This window comes from Barbus barbus (assembly GCF_936440315.1).
Source record: "Barbus barbus genome assembly, chromosome: 6".
Taxonomy (NCBI): domain Eukaryota; kingdom Metazoa; phylum Chordata; class Actinopteri; order Cypriniformes; family Cyprinidae; genus Barbus; species Barbus barbus.
The window spans coordinates 30,594,724-30,619,275 of NC_136734.1; the positions used below are offsets into that span (position 1 = coordinate 30,594,724).

Below are 24,552 nucleotides of genomic sequence, written 5' to 3' on the forward strand. Positions count from 1 at the left end.
ATACTGAGATGAAGAAGGGTGGTAACAGGGCCCCAGACTGACTAAAATTGTTGCAAAAAATAAATAAAAAATGTAGGAACTACCGTATTAGTGATAGTCATGAAAAGATCTGTATGAAAAGTTGCATAAAGAGTTACGTTGATGTGAGCATGGATGCCCAAAACAGGAACAAATGACTGAACACATTAGAATCTGAACACAAATGATCTTTTTAGCGGTTTGGATTTTTATGATTATTTTTTAATTAATAAATAATATTCAAAAAAATTTTTTTTTATATATTTTTGAAAGTAGTACCAATTATTGTTTAGCACAGTAAGGTCCATCTGTGAGGCTGAATCAACTGCAAAGAAAACCTTGATAACTAAACTAAATATTTATTGTTAATATAATATAATATATTTATTGTTAATACAGATTTTTATTACATATATTACAGTAGGTCAATCAACTGTATGGGACACATTACTTTGTAAAATAACAATATATTATTATTGGTTATTCTTTAGTACAGTGCCGTCCATTCGTAAGGCTAGATCAACTGTAAGGGAAACTTTGTACGGCAATCAACATATATTTTATTTTTCTCCGAACAGGAATAAATATTCATACAGAATGCATGAATATATGGCACAAACATAATTTGAGCAACGTTTGAGCAAATGTCTTTATCAAGCAATTCTGAAATTTGACATAAGAATTTGGCTCCTAAGTGCTGTCTTTTAGTAGCCAATTTCAACCTAGTGATTTTTGAGTCTGGAACCCTGTGGTATGGCTGCGTTTTGGTGGGTAATGATGGGTCTCCAATCACAGGAAGAAGTGGGTAAAACCTTTACTCGTAATTCAATGGATGTCGGTTCAAACTTCAGAAGAGGTGATTCATGAACTACTGGGGTGATTTACTGCGGTTCCCATCATCACACTGCATGCTTGAGAGAGGCACCGAAACCAGGTTGTTGCAGCAGCTTTATCTCCATAGTAAATGTAGCCTACTGTAAGTCACTATGGATGGGAAAGCATCTACTAAATACCTAGTGGTTGCATATCAACTTTATGAGAGGTAGTAACTGGGAAACACTGCCGGAGTCTGGCCCTGGTTGGAGTCTTTTTTATTCATATAATCCTTCCCGTGTGCTGATCTTCTAACTGGCCAGGAGATGGCAGTAGATTGACTCGCTAGACAAGGGGAGGTGGGCATTACCTGGCCAGATGATCGCCTCCAGCAGCTGCACCCTGCGAGCCAGCAGCTCTAAGTCAGCCTGCAAGTCTTGGAACTTCTTCAAATTAAAGTCCTATCAAAGATCAAAAGTTTTTGACAAGCATGGTGGGGGGTTGGGCTTGTGGATGGCAGGCTGAGTACTTGGCCCCTGTCCTCCACCACACTTTGCTCTTTACTGGCTTTCCAAAGATGTTGTCGGGTAACAGATGCACTGAAATCTCTGACCCCTGGTCCTAAGGCCTTTAAAATGGATCAAAATCTACTTCTGGCCTCCTACTCACCATGTATACCGATCATAGTCTCGAGGATTAAAACCCTCTCAGCTAAGATCTTCAGGGCCTCGCGGATTTGGTGTATCCCATCCCCCTGTGGAGATAGATACAGCCGTCAAGGTATTGGGCACAAGCCAAACAAAAGCGCTCGCCAAGATGCATAGTCATTCTGTTAATCAATTACATGAATCTCAATCCATTACCGTAGTTAGCAGGTTAAGTTCTCAGCTCCATTCACTACATAACTCCAGTTAACTACACATCAGATTTAGATCTGCTTGTCTGTTCTCATACTTTTCTTCTGTGGCCATGCCGTAAGTCTTGACATGCATTGTTTTTTCTGAGGCCAGGCCAAAGGCTCCTTAGAGCAAATCAAGACCAAATGTTCAATCATTTTAGATTTAAACATGCACTTAACATTCCCAGTACACTCAAACTATGTTACTGAAAGACCAAGAGGTGAGCAGCTTCCTTCAAACTAAAGAGATGTAAGAGTCATCTGGGAAATACTTGTACTTAGCTGACTATGTATGCACTTCTTTAGTCTTTAGTCTGCTCATCTCAAGGTAAAAGATGCTCTTACACCAAAGCCACCATAATTAGCTCAAATTGAAGACGTCTATCAAATACTGGTGTCCAATCAGAGCCAGTTAATCATTTCCATATGATACATATTCATATGGAATATGTCTGTTGAATTCTGACCATCCCTGTTGAAAAAACAGCATATGCTGGTTAGGTATGTTTTGCAGCATGGCAGCTCATGAGCAGGTTTAAGCTGGTCCTGAGCTGGTTTAAGCTGGTCATGTGCTGGTCCTAAACTGGTCCTAACTAGCAACTAGCTCCTGCTCAGGACCAGCTCATAACCTGCTTAAACCAGCTCAGGACCAGCTTAAACCTGCTCATGACCAATTAAGGACCATCTTAAACCAGCTGCCATGCTGCAAAACATACCTAACCAGTACATTCTGTTTGTTTATTTCAACAGGGATTTCAAGTTCATGCAATTTTAGTTGGGTATCAATAAAGATTTCCCGGTTCATTTCAAATCTGATTCTCAAACTCTCGGTCTGATATTTCACTCAATCTGCATTCAAGAAATTCTCTCTCATAATTCAAATTAGTAACGTGTGTTTTTTAACTATTTATGAAAAGAACCAGCTCAAATGAGTCACTCCTTTCAGGAATAGGGATAAATTGATCACCATGCACGTTTTTGATTTATTATAAAGAACTGGCTCATAGGAGTCACATACACTGATCGAGTTGTATGTTTGCGATTCATTAAAAAATAATTTTGTGAGATATGCGGTACATTTTTGATTCACTAAAAGTAATCAGCGCATTTGTTCTTTAATCGTGCTTCAGTGGTAAAATACTCTGACTGCTTTTGTCACGGAGTGTTGCAGGAAAGACTGACAGAAAGAACCTTCCATCTTATGTAGGCCTACATTACTAAAATATTAATAGGAAAATCTATATTTTTACCCAGCCCTACAAAGTCCTACAAAATCAGTAGATGTGGAGAGCAAAAACAAATCTAACGGAAAACCTTACAAAAAAAATCTGCTGAAATACTTGGTTATGTGGCTTTGGTAGGCATTTCTTGAACAGTGTAAAGAAACTGGTCACATAACATAAATTCTACACAACAGTCCCAAGCTCAAGCACACGTTAGAAAAACAGCATTATTGATGAACTCAGGAAAGAGTTATGTATGTTAGGCTTATGTAAAAGTTAGTGCCTGTGAGAGCAGGAGGTAGTTCATCTAGCCAAATAAAACAGCAAACAATATATAATATAATTTCTTCCCAAAAATACCATATTCTTTAAGGGATGTAAGTATGGCTACGGTCCAGAATCTTTCTCCACAGTATTATATGAGCGACTGGCCTCACGTTGATAAATGTGAAGAGATTAATCTTCAAATAATTGTATGGTCTTTATACATGTTATATATACATCTCTAAGGAGTCTACATGCAGCAGAGAAGCTACACCTATAGGATTTAATGAAATGATCTGTCTTATGATTAATAACACAAATCTTCTGGGTTCCGCAGGCCATGCGGAAAACCATACATCAATTTGCTATGAACTAAAGAGCCTTTTCAAGCCTTTCACAATAGATCGAGTATGATAATGTAATGCAATTAAACAGAACATTTGTTTGACTAGTAATCGCTCAGTGCTACAAACTCAAAATCGAATGGTTAGATGTAAGTTGAGGAGGCAAAAGGAAGATCACAAGCAGCACAATGAGATAGGATCATGCAGCAATGCACTGTGGGACACGGAGGGATAGCTGTATCCATCCACACGTCCATCCACACACCAAATCCCTGCAAATGCTAAAATGTAGCATATACACAACACACACCGCTCAGTGTCTTGCAAAGATGTTTGTTCTTATTTATTTCCCCTGCGGTTTTGACCCAGCGGTTTGGTTGCTGGACAACCCATATTAATCAATTTACAATAGTGTTCACACAAAGGTTATATCAATAGTACAATGTTTCTTTTTTGTCGAAACAGCACGATAAAGCAAAGATTTAACTTCCCTGTGTGTTGGGTATATGCCAGAGTTGGTAGCTAAGAGACTGGTGGCTGTGAAAGGCAGCCATGGAGACAGTAACGAAAATGAATCAGCTTTAGAGGACAGGGGAAACACTCAGAGACAGCCCCAACCACCAACCAAACAAAATCAACAACATTAACAACATCACTGCACATTCTGAATAGATTATGCCCTTGTATGCTAACATGAGACTAGTTCAGGACCCCCCTTTAGACAGTGAGAAGCCAAAAACTGGTCTCAGATCAGCCATAAAGGGCAAACTCTTGTTTAAAAACATATGGAAACAATACCAGTGCACACAAAACCAAGACGTATAATGTGCTAACAGTGAGTACTGTAAGTAAGCAATGAACAGCGTTTGTGAAGCAAATCCTTTCAGTGGAGTTTTCATTCGTTCTTTAATTTGGCTTACATTTTTCACAAATTGAAAATAAGAAAATCAGTCTGCACCCATTTATCACGATGAAAACTCCACTGACGGATATAACGTGGTTGTTGATGTTAAAACACAGATGGATGTCAGGATGAGCAATGAAAACCTAAAACCAAGAACGATAAAAACATCATGGCAAATGTCAAAATCTCTTACGTTCAATTCGCTCTAGAACAACGATAAGCAGGTATAAGGAAAGAGATTGTTGCTGCATTAAAATCAATGCATTTAAACAGTGAATGACATTTTCCCTGCACTCGTGCGCTCAGGGACTGATCATTTCTCTCCTGTACAGGGAGTGAGTGTGCAACTAACAGGACTCCTGATAGGGCTTGTCTTACCGGAGGACCTTTCTCCCCTGGCTGTCCTTTAGGTCCTTGCGCTCCCTAGGAAGAAGAAGTGTCAGTAATTATCTATTTCTTATACAAAGCTACTGTACGGCTTCAGGAGTCATATGGTCTAGAGCTGTCCTTATGCTTTTTCGGATGATGTAGGAGGTGGGCATCTTACCGGCTCTCCTTTGAACCCTCTTTCTCCTGGATATCCAAGAGGTCCCTGTGGAGGTAAATTAAGGGAGAGAACTGCACAGTATGTTCAGGCAGTGTTGCACTCTGGGTAGGTTTATGCTTGTGCACTCACTCTTTCGCCTCGGTCACCCTTTGGTCCTACAGGGCCTTGCAAACCAGGAGCTCCAGGCTTTCCCTGAATACATGAGAAAAGGGAGATGTGACTAGTACACACTCATATTCACACGCTCACATAAGGAATAGCCTTTAACTTACAGTTTGTCCCATAGGGCCTGGTGGTCCACTGAGTCCTATCGGTCCTGGAGGACCTGCAAAAACACATCTGAATAAACTCTTCATGATCCGACGTTATGGCATTGCACCGACTGTTTCACGATGCAGCTCGAAACAACATATGGAAAACATTATGATGTCCACCGTGATACTCAAATGACAGAATGATGATTAAAACTGTCCATTTGGACCAAATCAAACTTTCAGGCTTACTTTCATTTGTTAACCTGCTGAAACAAGTTCTTACAATTCAAATGTCACATTTGGGTTTAAATATACCTGATGGATGCTGCTATGAGAAAACATCTTTGAACATAAAACAGCTGGTAATTAAGAGTAACTCAATAAAGAAGTTATTGATATTATGGATATATAATGGTCTGAAATTATGCAGGAACTTCTATGTGAAATGTATCACCCAGCAAGCATTATTTAACAATTAAGGGCTTTGAGACTTTAAAATATCTTTGATAAAAATAAAAGCCTGATATTGGGCTGCAAAAGCTGAAATTTAGTTACATATTTGAGAATGGCTCATTGCTTTAATACCTACTGAGATGCCATGCAAATCGTGTTATTCATGTTAAAGATTGTTGCTTGTGCTAAAGCTTTTAGATGCATTTCTGATTTAAAGAAATGGCAGTTCTAAAGAAAAAAAATCACTTCAAAGACGAAAGAGGAGACTGGGTTTGTGTCCAGAGACAGAATAAAACACTGAAATCTCATCACACACAAATTCAATATTTCACATCCAACACAGAGTTATATTTTATCTAGTGTAAAATTAATTGTAATTAATCTTACTGCAAAGTAATTTAAGACAGGCCACAAATAATGAGGCAACTTTGAGTTTAGTGCATTTTTGCTGTGTGTTGTTTCAACATCCCATTTGCAGTGTGTGGAAAAGTAGCATATGCCAAGATGCACAAGAAATAATGGCTGAAATATTGCAAAAATGATGTAACAATGAGTTTGCAAAACTGCACAATGAACTTAAGGCAGATTCACTAAGGTGCAGTACATACTATGCCAATTTAATATAAATTCAACTGAATTTTTAGTAAATATTTTTATCAATAAAATTACCTTCATATAATATTCAGTGAGTATGTGGCATAAAGTCATCAGATTTTTATTCTTTGTTTTCAAATCAGGCTTTCAAAAGCTTAATTTAAATTTAGTAATAATCCATGCTATAAATGTCCAATAGTGAAAAGTACAGTAAAAAGCTAACAAACAAACAAGAAGAAAATAATTCTGATTAACTGACCGGTGGGTCCAGGTGGACCTGGTGGTCCGTGTGAAGGGGTCACTCGGAGGTCGGGGAAGTTGTTATGAAGCATACTTTTTTCAGACATATCTTTTTTCAGGCCTGTGACAAAAAAGAAAAATTGATGTCCAGGATCTGAAGCAGAGTGTCATTATGGCTACTTGCCTGTGCCTGTAGACGGCGCTGTTTAGACAGGAATGAACAGTGATATCGTGTAGCAGGTTGTAAAATATTAGTGCATCATAAATTATAATAGTGGTTGTGGCATTTTGATGGGCTGGCTTTTTATTTTCTGTCACAAAAAGTGAATTGAATCACAAAAAATGACATAAAAATACAAGCCAGCGGTTTTCTTTTGTATCACGGCCTAATGGTTTTCTTTGTCCCTTTCTCTTGTGTGGTCTGTTATTTTCCCCTTTGTTACCCCTCTGCCCGAAACCCTGAAAATCAAAGCAAGTATTTTATACATTTATAATCAACCAATATCTTTTATCAACCAATAAAAACATTATAGAAACGTGCCAAAAAATGCTTGTCGCTTTTTTATTACTGAATTCCTATTTGTTTATATATTTTACTGGCACCTTATTTTTTTATTAATACATTTTCTCTCATTTTTTGTCACTGCTTTTGTCATGTGCATTGGTGCTTTGGAAATACTGTATGTACTGTATCACAATCATGTCAATAAAGTAACTGCTCGTCTTCTCTGATTGGTTTTGTAACTGCTGGCAATGTTCTCACAGAGGAAAGGCTAAGTACTGATTCAGCCTTTGAAATTACATTGGCAGATTCCCATCTCTCTCTCTGTCTGTCCATCTGTCTCCTCCCAGCAGGTGAGTTTGCTGCTGTAGTCTCTGTGGCTTCAGGGCATCCCTGAGCTCAGACCCAGACAGGAAACTCCAATAAAGACAGTGTTTGTCTATGGAAGCCCCTTGCAGACACTTTAATTGTCCTGATTACTTTGAAGCTAGAATCATGGGAATAACAGCCTTAAATGAGTTATAAAGTTCTAAGGCCCCTACATTTAAAATTCTCAAACTTTATGAGGTCTGGCCTGTGTCCCCTTCAACAGAGAGCAGATATAAAACTGAGCTGAGGTGAAGAGTCAGTCCTCTACACAGGCCAGTCCTCTTCGAGAGTGACGACACGCACACTAAAATATTATTGCTTCTATTCTAAAACAGTCCCTCGTGCTTATAGTTGAACTGAGTGTAAGTCTCAAGACAGCACACATACACACACTTCTCCTGCTCTACCGTGCTGTTTTGGCCGTGCACATCTGGAAATGGTTGAGTGACATCAGCAGCAGACAGACAGGCCTATTTCCCAGCATGTGACTATTGAGTCTAGCCTGCATTACCTCCTGAAACCTGCCATTTTAATCAACGGCGGGAAAGGAAAAAAGATGCCCCTAAATTAGACTAATTCCTTAATCCATTCCTCTTTTTCTATTCACATTCATTTGGGACTCATTTGAAGCTTCCCATTGCACATCAGGAAGTATCAGTGAAAAACGTAGATGAATTTGAACTGACCATCCCATGACTGGCTATTAATTAGGTTTTGACTTGCAGAACTGGCCTGCACTCACAGCTGAACCTGTTCCATATTGAAAGCAACTGACTACAGCGTGTGTGTGTGTGTGTCTACATGCATCCATCTGGTTCTGCACTACAGCAATTTCCCTCACAACTCGATTCTAAAGGTGTGAAAAATCTGAAGAACCACATGGGAGAGTGCAGCATACATAGTTCCTGAAGCCAGACAGAGAGAGAGACAGCGAGTGAGAACAGGGTCCAAAAACAGCAAAGCGGGCAAATGTAACAGCTCTCCAGAATACTTGATTCTGATTGGTCAATTGTGGCATTCTGTGGTCAAATATTGTTGTATAATGACCACAAAACTGCATAACTGACTGCCTTTGCAGGGAAATGATTTCCTAACGTTTCTTCTATCAGATGCACCGTGGTCTGTTTCTTCTTACATAACAAAATAATTTCAATTTAAAGCAGTTTCATGTCCATTTATTTTGTTATTTGATAAGCAGTCACGAAAAATAGGATTATCACATATAATCCAAGGAAGATGCAGATGATTATAGAACAATACAAGAAGAGTAGAACACAAACAATAAACAAAGTCTGTGACAAGGATGAAAAAATTAAAAAATCTTACCAAACTCGAACGTTTGTATACTGCTCAAACTTGTGGGGTCGGAATGAATTTTTCATGGGTTTAAGAAGTTTCTTATGCTCACCACAGCTGCATTTATTTGGTCAAAAATCAATGTAGAAATCAGTTGAGATGCTACATTTTTTCAGGACTCTTTGATGAAGAGAACTACATCTTGTAATACTATAAATGCTTTTGCTGTCACTTCTTATCATTTTAATACATTCTTGCCGCATTAAAGTATTAATTTCTTTAAAAATTAATAAAATACCCCAAACTTTTGAATGATGGTCTAATAAGTGTATAAAATCAGTCAGTCATTCTTGCAAAATAAGCCCCTACTCACCCTGGGCTCTGGGTTTTATTTTATGATAATGACTGGATGATTGTACGTTATAATTTAATCCCCTTAAATGATTAGTAATCATACCATCTTGTTCAGGTACAGGGGCTGGTGGTCCGGGGGGCCCGGGTGGCCCAGGGAGGCCCCTCTCTCCTGGGAGGCCCGGTGGTCCCTGAGGACCTGAGGAGAAAGCAAAAAAAAAAAAAAAGTATGAGAAATCTCAACTAAAAAAACCCCCCCACAAAGTTCTACCTTTCAAGCTGTCTTTCCCCTGAGTAGTCAATTATAAGGCACTCTTGTCCAGTTCAACAGAAAGCTAACAGGAAACAGGAGAACGTATAGAGTGTTTTTTTGCACACTATGTTGAGCAGCTACAGTATATGATAACAGGACTCCAAGGAAGTTACGGGATGTTTAACATCCTAAAGAGAAGGAGAGGAAGTAAAAGAGAGCGCAGATTGAGGTAGAATGAGGTATTTGGTTTCTATACATGGCTGTTCTAAGAAACAGGTTAATAAGAGGGGCAGGAGAGTGGTGTGTGTTTGTGTGTTACTGTGTGTGTGGGCTGTAATTAACAGGAGGGGGTTCATAATGGCCATGTGCTGGGCACTAACAGAGAGCTGGGAAAACTCAAATAAACACTGCTAAATGCCGGAGCATATTAGCGACTCTGGTGTGTAATAAATTAAAAGCTGGCCAGTGACTCTCTGTCTGGATGTGTGAGTGAGTGTGTGTGTGTGTGTGTGTGTGTGTGTGTGCATCTACATAAGATCCCTCCTGCTGGTTCCTTGTTGCCTGTTAGTTTTGATTAAGCGGGAACAAAATGTAGGAAAGAATAGCTACGTCACGGCTGGTGTGGAAGTGTGATTGCAAAACAAACAGAACAAGAGTTTCATCTGCCTGTCTTTGTTTTTCTCTGTTCCTGTCCCTTCTTTTCTTTTCCACTCTTCTGACATCCCTTGGTACTTATCACCCAATTTCTCATCAGTCTCTCCTTTAGGTGGTTGACAAAATGTTTACGAAAGTTATTTGGAAAAGAGGTTATATGAGATGTAGGATAAAATTCCTTTAATATGAGCTACAAGTTTTCATTTTCCGAGGGCCAAATTCACTAAACAATTGTGTCATTCTTGCAGTGTAAAAATCTGTTTCTTATCATTCACTAACCACCCACAATCCAGCTTAAACAGGTGCTAAATGTACTGAAATAGGGCTGTTTCATGAGACATACCTCCTTTCTATGTAAATTGGACTTATTATTATCCCTGTTACTTGATTGGTATAATACCTGCAGAGAATTGGTCATTGAAACAATGCCGACAGCATGTGTAAATAAACAGCCTTGCCAGTGGACAAAATTCATTCTTAGAGAAGTGTCACAGCACAAGTCATGTGGACTCTGCTGCTTTATGGAATGCTAAATGAGTGAATAGCAGTTCATTGTGTGTCTGTAAGAGCATCATTGTAAAGAGGATGTCCTGTTTCCATTTAACAGGAAGTGCATGGACCGGTATTCCGCTGACTCAGACACACAAGAATCTGATTACCGAATTTGCCCATACCATCTTTCACTTACAAATAAGTACTATAGCATTGTCATGTTTATGCATAAAACAATAATAATAATAATTTATCATGATTAAAATGCTTGTTGCTCTTTCATGTAAATACCATTGAATGAATGTCTGTGAATATAGTATTCAGTAATTATCTTTCTCATACCAGCACTGCACTGCAATATTGCTCCCATTTCCTCAAGATTTTGTTAAATTTATATGAATGTACAATTTATATGTCATTTATTTGATTTATATTATTTCATACAGGTGCATCTCAATAAATTAGAATGTCGTGGGAAAGTTCATTTTTTCTGTAACTTATTTCAAAAAGTGAAACTTTCATATATTTTAGATTCATTACATGTAAAGTAAAACATTTCAAAAAAAATTTTTTTTTTAATTTTGATGATTAGAGCTTACAGCTTATGAAAGTCAAAAATCAGTATCTCAAAATATTAGAATATTTACATTTGAGTTTCAATTATTGACCATCCCTACAGTATAAATTCCGGGTATCTCTTGTTCTTTGAAACCACAATAATGGAGAAGACTGCTGACTTGGAAATTATCCAGAAGACGAACATTGACACCCTCCACAAAGAGGGTAAGTCACAGAGGGTCATTACTGAAAGGTGTGGCTGTTTACAGAGTGCTGTATCAAAGCATATTAAATGCAAAGTTGACTGTAAGGAAGAATTTGGGTAAGAAAAGGTGCACAAGCAACAGGGATGAGAATACTGTCAAGTAAAGCTGATCCAAACACTTGGGAGAGCTTCACAAGGAGTGGATTGAAGCTGGAGTCAGTGCATCAAGAGTCACCACGCTCAGACGTCTTCAGGAAAAGGGCTACCAAGCCACTTCTGAACCAAAGACAATGTCAGAAGCGTCTTACCTGGGCTGTGGAGAAAAAGAACTGGACTGTTGCTCAGTGGTCCAAAGTCCTCTTTTCAGATGAAAGTAAATTTTGCATTTCATTTGGAAATCAAGGTCCCAGAGTCTGGAGGAAGAGTGGAGAGGCACAGAATCCATGTTGCTTGAAGTCCAGTGTGAAGTTTCCACAGTCAGTGATGATTTGGGCTGCCATGTCATCTGCTGGTGTTGGTCCACTGTGTTTTCTGAAGTCCACAGTCAACGCAGCCATCTACCAGGAAATTTTAGAGCACTTCATGCTTCCTTCTGCTGACAAGCTTTATTGAGATGCTGATTCCATTTTCCAGCAGGACTTGGCACCTGCCCACACTGCCAAAGGTACCAAAAGCTGGTTCAATGACCATGGTGTTACTGTGCTTGATTGGCCAGCAAATTCGCCTAACCTGAACCCCACAGAGAATCTATGGGGTATTGTCAAGAGGAAGATGAGAGACACCAGACCCAACAATGCAGATGACCTGAAGGCCGCTATCAAAGCAACCTGGGCTTCTATACCACCTCAGCAGTGCCACAGACTGATCAACTCCATGCCACGCCGAATTGATGCAGTAATTAAAGCAAAAGGAGCCCCTACCAAGTATTGAGTACATATACAGTAAATGAACATACTTTCAAGAAGGCCAACAATTCACTAAAAATGTTTTTTTTTATTGATCTTATGAAGTATTCGAATTCTAATTGAATTGGTGGGTTTTTGTTAAATGTGAGCCTAAATCATCATAATTAAAAAAAAACAAAGACTTAAACTATTTCCGTCTATGTGCATTGAATTTATTTAACACACGAGTTTCACAATTTGAGTTGAATTACTGAAATAAATGAACTTTTCCCCCGACATTCTAATTTATTGAGATGCACCTGTATTTAGAATCACTTTTTAGCTTAACTAGCTCATTTTAATAGTCCTGTAGTGTGATAAATAAATTTTTAAAAGTACAAATAAATCCCTCGGTTAATATAAAGTTATAAAACTGCATATAAAATAATTATAGAAGAAATATCAAAATGCTTTAGATGAAGTACAGCTTGTCACACTGCAGGACATGTCAACTATCCCTAAGAGTGTCATGTCAGCTACCCGTATACCATGACGTCGTTTTCCTATAGATCTACTTTGCTTTATGTAAACATACTTATCTTGAGAGAATACAGCAATCAGATACAGTTCATAGTGCATGACATGAAGGCGTAAAGAAAAAGGCAAATCCAAGAAAAACAATACAATGGCAAACATATGGAAGAAATAAGAAGCAAGTATTGTATACATATTTCATGTTCAATTTAGATTGGATTCATATGGCTGAAGAGCCTGGGTAAAGACCTAAGGTCATTTGAAGCCCCTGTCAGCCAGTCATGGCTCTGGTAAAAGACCTTTCATACCTGTGGCCATGTTTCAAATATTATAACTAAATTCTATACTATCTTTGAGCCTTGGGGTAAGTGATACGTATGTTAATCGATGTGTGTGTGTTTTAGGCAAACCCCAGCACAGCAGTACATGCTGTGAACAAAAAAGGATTTTTTAAAGCATGGTCCAAGCACAGATATTTTGGCAAGAGGGCTTGGAGTTCAATGCTGACTCGGAAGCGTCTCCATATACTGTCTCTTACGTCAGAAAAGTCAGCATTATGAAAAACCACATTCTTACAAGTCACAGGTCAGCACTCCACAAAAAAACTCTGCTCTGTTGTTAGTGGATATAATTATATAAACTGATGTATGAAGACAAATTTTGGGACAAAGATGAAAGCAAAAATTAATAGTTCACCCAAAAGTTAAAATATGCAGAAAATGTACCCACCCTCAGGCCATCCAAGATGTAGATGAGTTTGTTTCTTCATCGAAACAGATTGGGAGAAATTTAGTATTACATCACTTACATCCTCTGCAGTGAATGGGTGCCGTCAGAATGAGAGTCTAAACAGTTGATGAAAATATCACTATAATCCACAAGTAATCCATGTGACTCCAGTCCATCAATTAATGTCTTGTGAAGTGAAAAGCTGCATGTTTGTAATAAATAAATAAATAAAATCAAGGCATTTTAACTTTAAACCATCACTTCTAGCCAAAATACCAGCCAGTAATTGATAATAACACTTCATCCAGTGAAAAAGCAGCAGTTTCATCAGCAGTTTGACGGCACTCGTTCTGACGGCACCCATTCGCTGTAGAGGATCCATTGGTGAGCAAGTGATGCATTGCTAAATTGCTCCAAATATTTAGTGAGTAAACACTCAGCTACAGCTTGGAGGGCCTGAGGGTGAGTGAATTTTCAGCAATTTTTCATTTTTGGGTGAATTACCCCTTTAAGTGCTCTACACATTTAGACAGCAACATGAGATGTGTTAAGAGGACACAGCTAGTCTGCCACGATGTTTGTCTTGAGTCACAGAGTGATTTAGAGCTCAGAATCTTGTGATAGTGTGGTGGGCTTGATTTGTTGAAAGTACCTGGAGGACCAGCTGTTCCTTTAGACCCTGGAGCCCCAGATGGACCTCTGTTGCCCGCATCACCTTTGGGTCCTGGCAGGCCTCGAGACCCTAGTTTACCTACAGAGATAGAAGACATAATGTACAAATTAGTGCTCTGCTTTTTCCCCTCTCAGAGTGAGAATGTAAGTTTTGTCATGATTTATTCACCCTCATTTTGTTTCAAACCATAATTCTGCAGAACATAAAATAAGATTTTGAAAATATTTTAACTGATTAAAGAGATATTTTGGCAGTATATATTTTGGCAGCAAAACTTGAAAGTCATTCAAGCTTTGAAATTAGTTTAGAGTGATTAAATGGTGAATTTTCTTCTTTGGGTGAGTCTCCATCATTTCTTGTTTTATGCATGCAGTGATCATGGGAAACCTGCTGCTTTTAGAAAGGTATAAATGAACCACGGTTGGGCACCAGACTTCTAATGTGAGTGTGCAGAAGTGTGTCTTTGTGTATTTTAGATTGAACTGAACAGTGAAAAGACATGAAAAAACTCACCGTCTTTACCGGGTAAGCCGTCCTGGCCTTTCTCGCCCTGTGGACCTGGGACAAACACACGCAAATTTACCGTTACACAGGAAGTATAAGGATTCTGCAGATCTTAAAGCACGCTCTACTCTAGTCTGTAAAAAAGTCAATCTTCCATAAAGTATCTTCCAGGCCTGCCATTGGAACCGTCCCACAACCTGATAAAAATCAGTGGATCAGTGAAGTGCCTGTTGGCAGACACAGTCTAAATAACACTGAGCTCATCATGTGAGATCATCAACTGTGACATCACTGCAGAGACAGGGTTCCCTGAAGAAATAATTTATGAACTGATACATCGATATATTTACACAGTCACTCATGTGATTCTCCCCCTGAAAGACTTTATGATAAAATAAAATCTCCTCATGTTTCTCTCCACCAAGCATCTGGCCATACACACATCCACACAGTTTATGTTGCAGGAACATGTTGAATGAGTAACACAAATTCAACAACCCTGTTGTGTTACAAAAAATGGCCCCCTTTGAGGATTACCCGCAGAGGGCCACAAAGGCTTTGCAGTTTAGATCTATATCAGCAACCAGGCAAGGAGAAAAAGGAGACTGTAATTTTAACTGTCTTCTTGCCTTTCTCACTTGGGATATCTCATGATAGACAAGCCTTACTCGACATGGAAAAAGTCCAACACAGATTAACATTCAGCTTCCCTGGACTCCCGACTGAGCCGCAGAAGAGTTTTTGTGGTACGGCTTCATGCACAGCTAATGTCTTGATCAAACTAACGCCCTGCACCAAGCATCCTGCTTGCCAATGTCTGTTCACTTGAAAACAAGCTGGACGAGCAAAGAGCCAGGAACAAATCAGTGGGAAAGCAGGCAGTGACTGCTGTACCTTCATTTTCACTGAAAACTGGTAGTCTAAAACACTGTTCTGGCACTGCACTGCTGCTGAGTCTACAGCGCCACTGTAAAAGAAATTACATTTTTTGTGTCTATATATTTATTTATATTTTTTAAATTGTGAGTTTGCAGTATAAACTGAATGAGATTAAATAAAATATAGCAAAGACCACACATCTTATAGTTGTTTTTATTGTATATAGTATACCCCAGTGAAAAAAAATATACAAAGTGTTTGAAATACATTTATTTCATGCTAAGTATACTACAAATACATGTACCTAATAAAAATACCCTGCAATTGTACTTTTGTTATACTAAACTGGTATACTTAAAGTCTGCTAAATTAGAACAACTCATTTTGTGCTTAATGCACTTTAATAGTGCGGAAGTAGTGCTGAAGTCCAACTAAAGATATACTGAAGTATATTTGATTGCGCTAAAGTGGAACTACTGCAAGTACATTTCATGTACACTTATATTTTTCATTTAAAGAATGATATTATAAATTTCATACAATCTTCATCAATAGTGACATTATTTAAACACATTTGAAGCTTAATATTAGAAAATGTGCATTGTGCACAAGCAGTACTCCATGTAAAGTTTCATTTAAATTTTTATTTCAGTCTTGAGCGATATGTCAGTAAATATGATGTCTAATTTGCATCCACTTTTTCTATCTCAATCAGACTAAATTAATAATTGTGCATTATAGTGAGCCCTGCATAGAATCACACACAGTTTAAGAGCTCCACACAAATGCTCATCTTTGAAAGCACCAGATTCGCTCTCACGTTCTCCATCTGTGTAACCAGCACATGGAAATAATCCCCTCAAGGGTAATTTGTGCCTCATCCTTCCACCACAACCCTCCATGGATGTGTTATTTCGAATGGAAAGAGGATTGACTTTGCACTGAGGTGGAGAACCTCTGAGCAGCAGATCTATTCAGTGTTCTGTGTGGAAGGAACTGAATTGCCCTGATTTGTTGAACAGTTCTGCCAAGTCAGCACAGGAAGGACTCTGGAAATCTCTGGACCTGCCTTTTAATCTCTTCCACACTTCAAGTGATGATAGGAATAAGCACTGACAGCGAGGGATAGCTGTGGAGTGGGTAAGGGGAATTAAGGAGTTGGTATTAACCATTAAAAAGGATTAATGTCTTGCTGCATGAAGGATGCATATAGTGCTGACACACACAAACTTATGCACATGATTCATCATTTTTACAAACTGTGCTTTGATGCCTTCAGACGGCGAAATAAGAAGCTTCAAATAGGAAACCATACTCTGCATGATCCTAAAGAGAGATCTACCAATCAGAGAAGGGTTAACGTGGAAACTAGAACAACAATAAAAGAGCACAGCAGTGACAGCTCACTTCCATGAGGTACAACACATTTTTGCTGTTATTTGTTTTCTATTCTAATATTATTGAATTGAAAGTCTTTCACTTCAGGTCTTTTATGAGTGTGGGTAGTAAAAACACAAAGTCAACATTGGAATAATTTGCATTAGATTCAGTACAATATCAATATAAAAGCAATATTAAATAATATCATACATTTTCACCTGGTAAATTGGTCTTCAAATACAATATATACGTATATTAAAAATATATAAATAAAGACTTTTATGATGTTACAAAAGATTTCAAATAAATACTGTTCTTTTGATTTTTCTATTCACCAAAGAATCAGTTTTTTATTTACATGATTTCCATAAAAATATTAAGCAGCACAACTTTCAACATTGATGATAAAAAGAAATCAACATATTAAACTGATTTCTGAAGGATAATGTGACTTTGAAGTATAGATTATTTATATTTTAGAAGGGCGCTCATCCTACTTGGGAGTCCATTTCAATTTTTTTTAAATACTTAGAGAAACTGAATGGGGAAATATTTCCAGAACAAAGGCTGCTTGAAAAGTCTGCGGTTACAATTTGGCTGGTGGAAATGACATCTGTGACACAGTGTCAAGTGCAGTCCTACAGATTTGACTATACAATTAGCCCCTTCAAATCCCCACAAGCCTCTTTAATGTCTCAGTTCTACATCTCTATGGCAACTGACAATGAATTGGTACAATTCAAAGCCACATGCACCATGGCAATCACCCAAAAAACACCCACAACCGTCAGTGCTCACATCGTCCAACACACACACAACTTAAATCTACTCTAATCACTCCGCAGTGAAATCCCCAACAACTGTAGTGGGAGATAAATGAAAATGTGGGTGAGTTCTGGGATTATCATTATTGTTATAGGGAATGGGATTATCTCCACATGCTTATTGGCTAATAAAGTTTTCTCCGTATGGATCCGGTGCTAAACTGCTATTATGAATAAACCACAAAATGATGTGATTTTAGCTGTGGCCAATTGCATGACTTTGAACCCCTTGACTTTGGCACTGAACAACAATAACAGTGGCCTTTTGTCCAATGAACATCAATCTTCAGTCCATTTAAATTAATGGTACAGGACAAACACCACTACTAAAAGTGCTCTTTATTCTGTAACACAAATTGATAAAGATACCTGCGGGACCCTGAACCCCAGGAGAACCTTTGGCAGGTGGCGGCCCCATCAGCAAGGAGGAGTCAGGTTCATTTTTTAACTGCGTCTTTCGATGAGAGGTGGAGGCAGGAGCGGTAAGAAGCTGAACCTGGGAGAAAGAGCAACAGGAAGGAGAGAGACAGAGAAGGCACAAAGGGTAATTGATTAAACTGTGTTAAACGAGGATTGTTTGAGTGATAAAGGAGTACTAGAGTGATGAGGACAGAGCATCATAAAACACTGAGGTACAAATAAACAAAGCTATCAATGGATGCAATTCATTCTTACTGAATTCCCCCGTGAAAGAAGCTTAAAGTGAAAGATGTGGCTTTACCTTGGCCTCCAGAGAGCTCACACGATCTGTGAGGGCAGTGATACGACTGCAGTTCAAACAAACTGAGAGAGATAGGTGGGGGACAAAAACAAGTCATAATCAATTAGATAAATAACAGCTTTCACAGTGTTCTTTCCAAAGTGAGTTCTTTTTAAATATAGTGCTGTTGTTTACAAAGTTTTCTGTGGTATGGATGTCTTAGCACTCTGATGAAGAATAAATGAAATGTTCATGCTGAAAAACTATTCAGGGATCAGTCTGAAAAGGTGCTGTTTAAAAGAACCAAGAAATGCGCATGCAAGCTCAAAATGGCCAACACAAGTGGGCTGTTTACTGTTACAAGCTGGTTACATCATTAAGTCTTGCACCAAAGGGCCTTGGGTACAATTTATAACAGTTCCAGATGGACAATTTTCCTTCAACGCTGTTTTATGGATGCTTTTGTCTTTATAGGGCTTTTTCATCACTTAAGTGGAACTTATTTTGAGTTGATACTAGAGATTAGAGGTTTGGCTCTTACTTGAGATATGTTCTCCGGTCTTAGAAGCAGGTTTCAGAAGTGTAGCCTGTTTTCTTATAGCCTCCTGGGCAACCAGGTTACTTGATGATCCTACATACAGAGATTAATGTATGAATGGAAATCTGAAAAATGTATGAGTATCACTGTTCAAATTTTGGGGGTTAAATTGGAAAACAAATCAAGTAAATGCTGTTCTTTTGAACTTTCTATTCATCGAACAATTCTGGGGGGGGGGGGGGCAATCACAGTTACCTCAAAAATATTTCATATTTTCATTCGTGAAATATTTTCAACACTGAAAATAGTAATAAATGTTGAAATAATAAGAAATAAATTACTTTTAAAAAATGCAGCCTTGGTAAACATAAGTTTAAGATGTAAAAAATTCTATACAGCCCCTAAATTTTACTATAAAAACTATATATAAATCTATATATAGAGAGTTCTGGCATAAAACTCTAGATGGCGCAGTCTGATAGGTCTAACTCAATCTGACCTAATAACATCATCACATAGCACAGTTGACCGGTTCTCTCCTGTATCGGTAGCGAATGAGCTCTCTGCTCAACATTTTAAATATATGACTAGTGCTTGTTGTAGCAGTTTCGCAGCATGCTTCAGAAACCCTCCACCTTCCCCAGCTCCACCTGTATAGATCTGCTACGAGGTGATTCATGTATGCTATATTTGCAGCAGCAGTATTTCTTACATGCTCCAGCAGCATGTTGTGGATGTATTGGCAGTAGCAAGTCTCGGTACTTGCTCTGCCACGGCAGCAGCAGCACCAGCGTAGCAGATCTATTTCGCCAAGACCAAATACATTACATTGTCATGTACATTATCATGCCAATCCCTCCGAGAGTTATCATGACAGAAATACATATTTCAAGTAAAACATTTATATAAAGTTGTTTGGTTTTACAGTTAATCAATACACATACTGTCCAAAATTAAAACAAAAACATATTTGAACATGTTCTGGTTAACATTAGTGTAACATGTCCACAGTTAATTTGATGAACAACACCTGTGGTTACTTTGCTAGGATTGTGCGAAAAATGGGTAGAAAAGAGAACTTAACATTTTTTTTGTTTGTTTTGCAGACACAACTATCTATTCATAACTATACATAACTAAGACACAACTACCTATTTATCTAATTTGCTAATTCAATGCAAATGCAAATATTATAGTATATAATATATATATATATATATAATATCAAATTATATACAGCAGTATATAATTTGACTCCTGCCTTTTGTTCTGTATTGGGATAGTTACGCTCTGAAAAGCACTAATAATGCTGCTTCATATCTGCAGAGACAGGAAAGGTACAGAGGGGCCTCCCTGACAGGTAAGCCCACAGAGCCCTGGCATGAGGGGAAGGGTAAACAAGGGTGGGCTGAACAGGATACAAATCTGGAGGGAGAAACCTGGATATGCTTTTCACAAGAGAAACGCACCTTTGGGTATTATATGTTTAATTTTGGCTTACATTAAATCATTTTATGACATTTTTTCTTCTATCTTCAGAGTGATCTTGACGAGGAAGAGGTAACTTTTGGCAGACAAGAGAAGGTATAGGCTCACATTTAAAGACAATGGTTTCCTTGTGCTGTTCAAATGGACCTCAATTCACTTTCCCCCAACTCCTCTCTCTCTTTCTCTTCTTCTGTCTCTTTTTTCCAAGGTAGTGAGAAGTTTTAATACTCCCTGGACTGACCTGTTTCAGATTACTTCAGCAAATGTCTCTTATATTAAGTAGTCTGTGGCTAGCTCAGGTGCTCCAAACATAAACAACTGACCCAGTTCAGAGCTTCATTACTGGTTAGGGACAGGAAATCTGCTTAGCCGCTCTGATGTAGATAAACCACAGCAGTAACAGGACCAGAACCAATGAAGTGGCACCTGTCTGGTTCTCAGACTTAGTAAGGAATAATAGTCTTGGAATTTCGTTTTTGAGTGAAAATGTAAAAGGATCATATGAATAAGTCAAGATGTAAGAAATATACCGCAATAGAAAAAGAAAAATTTCAAAACGCAATTCAAAGAGAAAGACAAAATGTTTTGTGTTCAACAAACCTCACCAGCGGAGAAAAGGGAATGGTAAGAGTTTTGCAGTTAAACCATGAAACCTGGGATAAATGTTCCCTTCAGGAACCTCTTTTGATTTACTTTTTGTGTGTGTGGAGGAGACAGAAAGGAAATTTCCCATAGTGCATTGCTCTTACCGATGGTTGTGTTTTGTTCCAAATGTCCCTGTGATTTTAAAATATAGACCTTTCCACCTCTATGAAGCCGTTTTCCAAAAGCACTAAAAAAAGTGAAGCTAACCACACACAAATGCAAACAGCTTTCCATTTCCCAGCAATAGCACTAGATGGATAGTTCACCCCAAAAAACAAAAGACAAAGGGAGTTCATACTGCTTTTTTCTATACTACCAACGCAGTTAGGGACCAGGGGCTGTCAAACATTTGTCCAAAGAACAAAAAAGCAGTTTTGAATTACTGATGTTGTTTTTTGGTAAAACTTTAGTATAGGGACCAATTTTTACTAATTAGCATGCCTATTATTTACATATTGGCTTTATATTAGTACTTATAAAGTATTTATTCTACATGAGCATATTCTACATCCCTAATCCTACCCAATACCTAAACTTAACAACTACCTCACTAACTATTAATAAGCAGCAAATTAGGAGCTTATTGAGGCAAATGTTGTAGTTAATGGTGTGTTAATAGCGATAATTAGACCTTAATATAAAGTGTGACCATCATTACTTGCTGTTTATTTTTGTTTTATGGGAAAGAACAGCCAGATATTACACAAAATATCTTCTTTTGTGCTTGAATCATAAAAGACACAGGCATGAGCAGATGATGAAAGAATTTAAGAATACCAGGCTGAGAGCTCAACCACCCCCAGATTTGTAATATCCCTTCTTGGACTATTAATATACTTCCCCTTACGAGTGCCAAGAGTCACATCAACCTGCAAATGTATGTGAGATTGACCTCTCACCCCTGGGTGTGTGTGGATGTATACTGGTGGAAGCAGCGGTCGATTGGTTTTTAATATCCATGTTCCTTCTGAGTCTTTAAGGAGCAGAGCGGATGGTGACATCAGAGCATGTGATAAAATCTAACCCTCTCAGCTCTGAGGGGTCAGAAAACGCACATGTGAATGTGCGTGTGTGTCAAGGGTTGAGTGCTCTTAACACCATTGCGAGGTCACTTCCTGTTAAGATGCTTGGGAAAAAGCTGGACAGGGTTATCGGCAAGTTCATTTGACTAAAATATCACATAGAGGAAAGCACTGAAAAAAGACAGAGGAGTCTCTTTTTGCTTTCAGGAACAGCATGAAGTGTGGGAGTATTTATCCTGAGAAGTTTTCCTGTTTATCAGCTTATATACAATTAGAGAAGTTTGTGGAAGGAAGCGACTACAGTTTGTGTGTGTGTGTGTGTGTGTGTGTGTGTGAGAGTGTGTGTCTGAGGCCTGAGTTGATGCAGTGTGTGTGTGACTAAAGAATGTGTTTAGTTAAGTGTGGGTGCACTTATTTTGACCAACAGTCCATTGCACATTAAACAAAATTACTGTTACTGTTGCACTAATCTCATACAGTTTTCACCTTTGTGTAATCTCTTCAGGTCAAGGGCATTAGGACAATGACATTACTGATCTTTTATACAAGCAGCTGAGGAAATACAGAAGTGTGCCTGGAGAATTATGGGTATGCAGTGGGCCACTATAACTCACAGGAAAATTGTTCCTTGTTTAGCCCTGAAATTATTAATGGCCCAAGGTCATCCCTTAATTCCCCTCTCAAAACAAAAATAAACCAAGGAACGCGGTCACAGGACGGCACAGAAAGCTCATCCTCTAGAGCAGTGATTTATTAACTACTAAAATAACAGGAAAATTAGAGGTCGATAAGAATGGGGGAGAATCTATTAAAATGTTCTAAAATGTGCTCAAAAACAAGAATTTACCATTTTGCAAATAAAAGTGTTGGAGTTCTTGTAAAATTATATTATTCAGTTTTTAAAGAAACTTTTAAATGAATATTAAATAATACATTAACAAGTATGTTTAAAATTATTTTTAATTATACATTTTAAATTTATAAACAAGTCATTTTTTATTTTATTTTATAATATTTAAATTTCCCTCTGGGTGGTTACGGTCTCGTATTTAAAAGAGTCAAGTGCCACTGTCTGCATTGCAAGGTAAATTCAGTAAGAAACAGATGATTATGGTAAGTGATGATTATGTTATTCCTCTTCACTAGTACCCCTAATACTGAACTACAGTCAGCCTTGAGAGTCTAGATCCATTAGGTGATCTAAAACAAGACCACATCTAAATCCAGTCTGTTCAGAAGACAACACTTTCCTGTATTGACTAAACATCTGAAGGATTTAGAGCACTATTATGGGTTTACAGTCCAACTGGCTTCAAACTAAATAGAGGCTTTATTTAACCTGATTAAAATCTGAGTATAGTAGAGAGGAGAAAAGAACACACATCTGTAGACGAACAGGACAAAAAATGAAAAAATAAGTCTTCATCCATCTCTGTCGGCGAAGACTGCTGCCCTCAGCACCACAAGCTCATTAGAAACCAGGTGGTAGTGATGAAAGCAGGTGAGGTGGGTGTGTATGTCTGTGTGAGGAGGTGTGTGTGGGACGGAGAAATTTAAGTCATGCTCGCTCTCTTTTCATAAGATCCGCCCAACAGAATGTAGAGTCTACAGGGAGTTGCTTGTGCTGAGAAAGCAGTCTCTGTGTTTTAAGACAGAGTGGGGTAAGCACCTCATGTCTCTCTCTTTCTGTTCCACACAGACAACATTGTTTCTGAGCTATTCAAAATAAGGTCCATAGCTCAAGGTCGAAACTGACCGCTGATATTCATATTCAACCTTCAGCAGTATGGACATTAACACATCTTCATGAGGGTCCAACACAACAATAGACCCCATTGACTCGATTCACTGTATAGACAAAAAAACTATTTCTTTTGTGTTCCACAGAGGAAAGAAAGAATGTAATATAGGTTTGGAATAACATGAGGTGAGTAAATGATGACAGAATTTTCATTTTTGGGTGAACTCTCTCTTTAAAACAAACATAGAGAAAGAGAAGCACACACCTGACCCAAAAACATACAATGACAACTTTGATGTAGCCTTGGAGGTCTTGGAACAGACCAAAGCCAAGCTAGAACAGACGGAGAGAGGGAGTGACGGAGGGAAATAAAGGAGAGGGGGCGAACTCACCTCCTACATACATCTCACCTCATCAGTCAACATCGCACAAACACACACTTTAGTCTGGCTTCACACACACCCACACATTTCATATTGAATCGCACTCAACACCTTAGTCTGACTACACCTAATGCCATTGCTGCAAGACAAAACTATAGAAAGACAGTAAGCAATAACTTTTGTTGTTTGTGTACAATGGGATCCAGAAACCTGGAAGCATTAGTGAAAATACTTAAATTTTGCATTTTTTTTAATACCAGAATAACAATTTGAATTGAAAATGTAATATAATATGGAACCATAATCAATATAACAAGAGTTGCTATGGCTGTTATTGAAATAGTGGATTATTATTAAATATTTCATTTTATGTCATAGCATTTATTTTTTTATTAA

The 24,552-nt window shown here is 38.1% G+C and overlaps 1 protein-coding gene across 2 annotated transcripts in view; it reads right to left on the reverse strand.

The window, feature by feature from the left end:
• Window positions 1–24,552, reverse strand: part of emid1 (EMI domain containing 1) — a 69,624-nt gene that overhangs the window by 1,863 nt on the left and 43,209 nt on the right. Inside the window, exons 4-15 of one of the 2 annotated variants that reach the window (XM_079419600.1) lie at window positions 18,881–18,970; window positions 18,361–18,422; window positions 18,009–18,135; window positions 14,566–14,610; window positions 14,032–14,130; window positions 9,177–9,269; window positions 6,572–6,673; window positions 5,284–5,336; window positions 5,141–5,203; window positions 5,012–5,056; window positions 4,843–4,887; window positions 1,501–1,585 (exon numbers count right to left, since the gene is read on the reverse strand). In XM_079419600.1, the coding sequence (XP_079275726.1) occupies window positions 1,501–1,585; window positions 4,843–4,887; window positions 5,012–5,056; window positions 5,141–5,203; window positions 5,284–5,336; window positions 6,572–6,673; window positions 9,177–9,269; window positions 14,032–14,130; window positions 14,566–14,610; window positions 18,009–18,135; window positions 18,361–18,422; window positions 18,881–18,970 (909 nt within the window). Of the gene's footprint in view, window positions 1–1,201; window positions 1,293–1,500; window positions 1,586–4,842; window positions 4,888–5,011; window positions 5,057–5,140; window positions 5,204–5,283; window positions 5,337–6,571; window positions 6,674–9,176; window positions 9,270–14,031; window positions 14,131–14,565; window positions 14,611–18,008; window positions 18,136–18,360; window positions 18,423–18,880; window positions 18,971–24,552 lie in introns of both variants that reach the window. The other variant, XM_079419599.1, reaches the window with a different exon arrangement.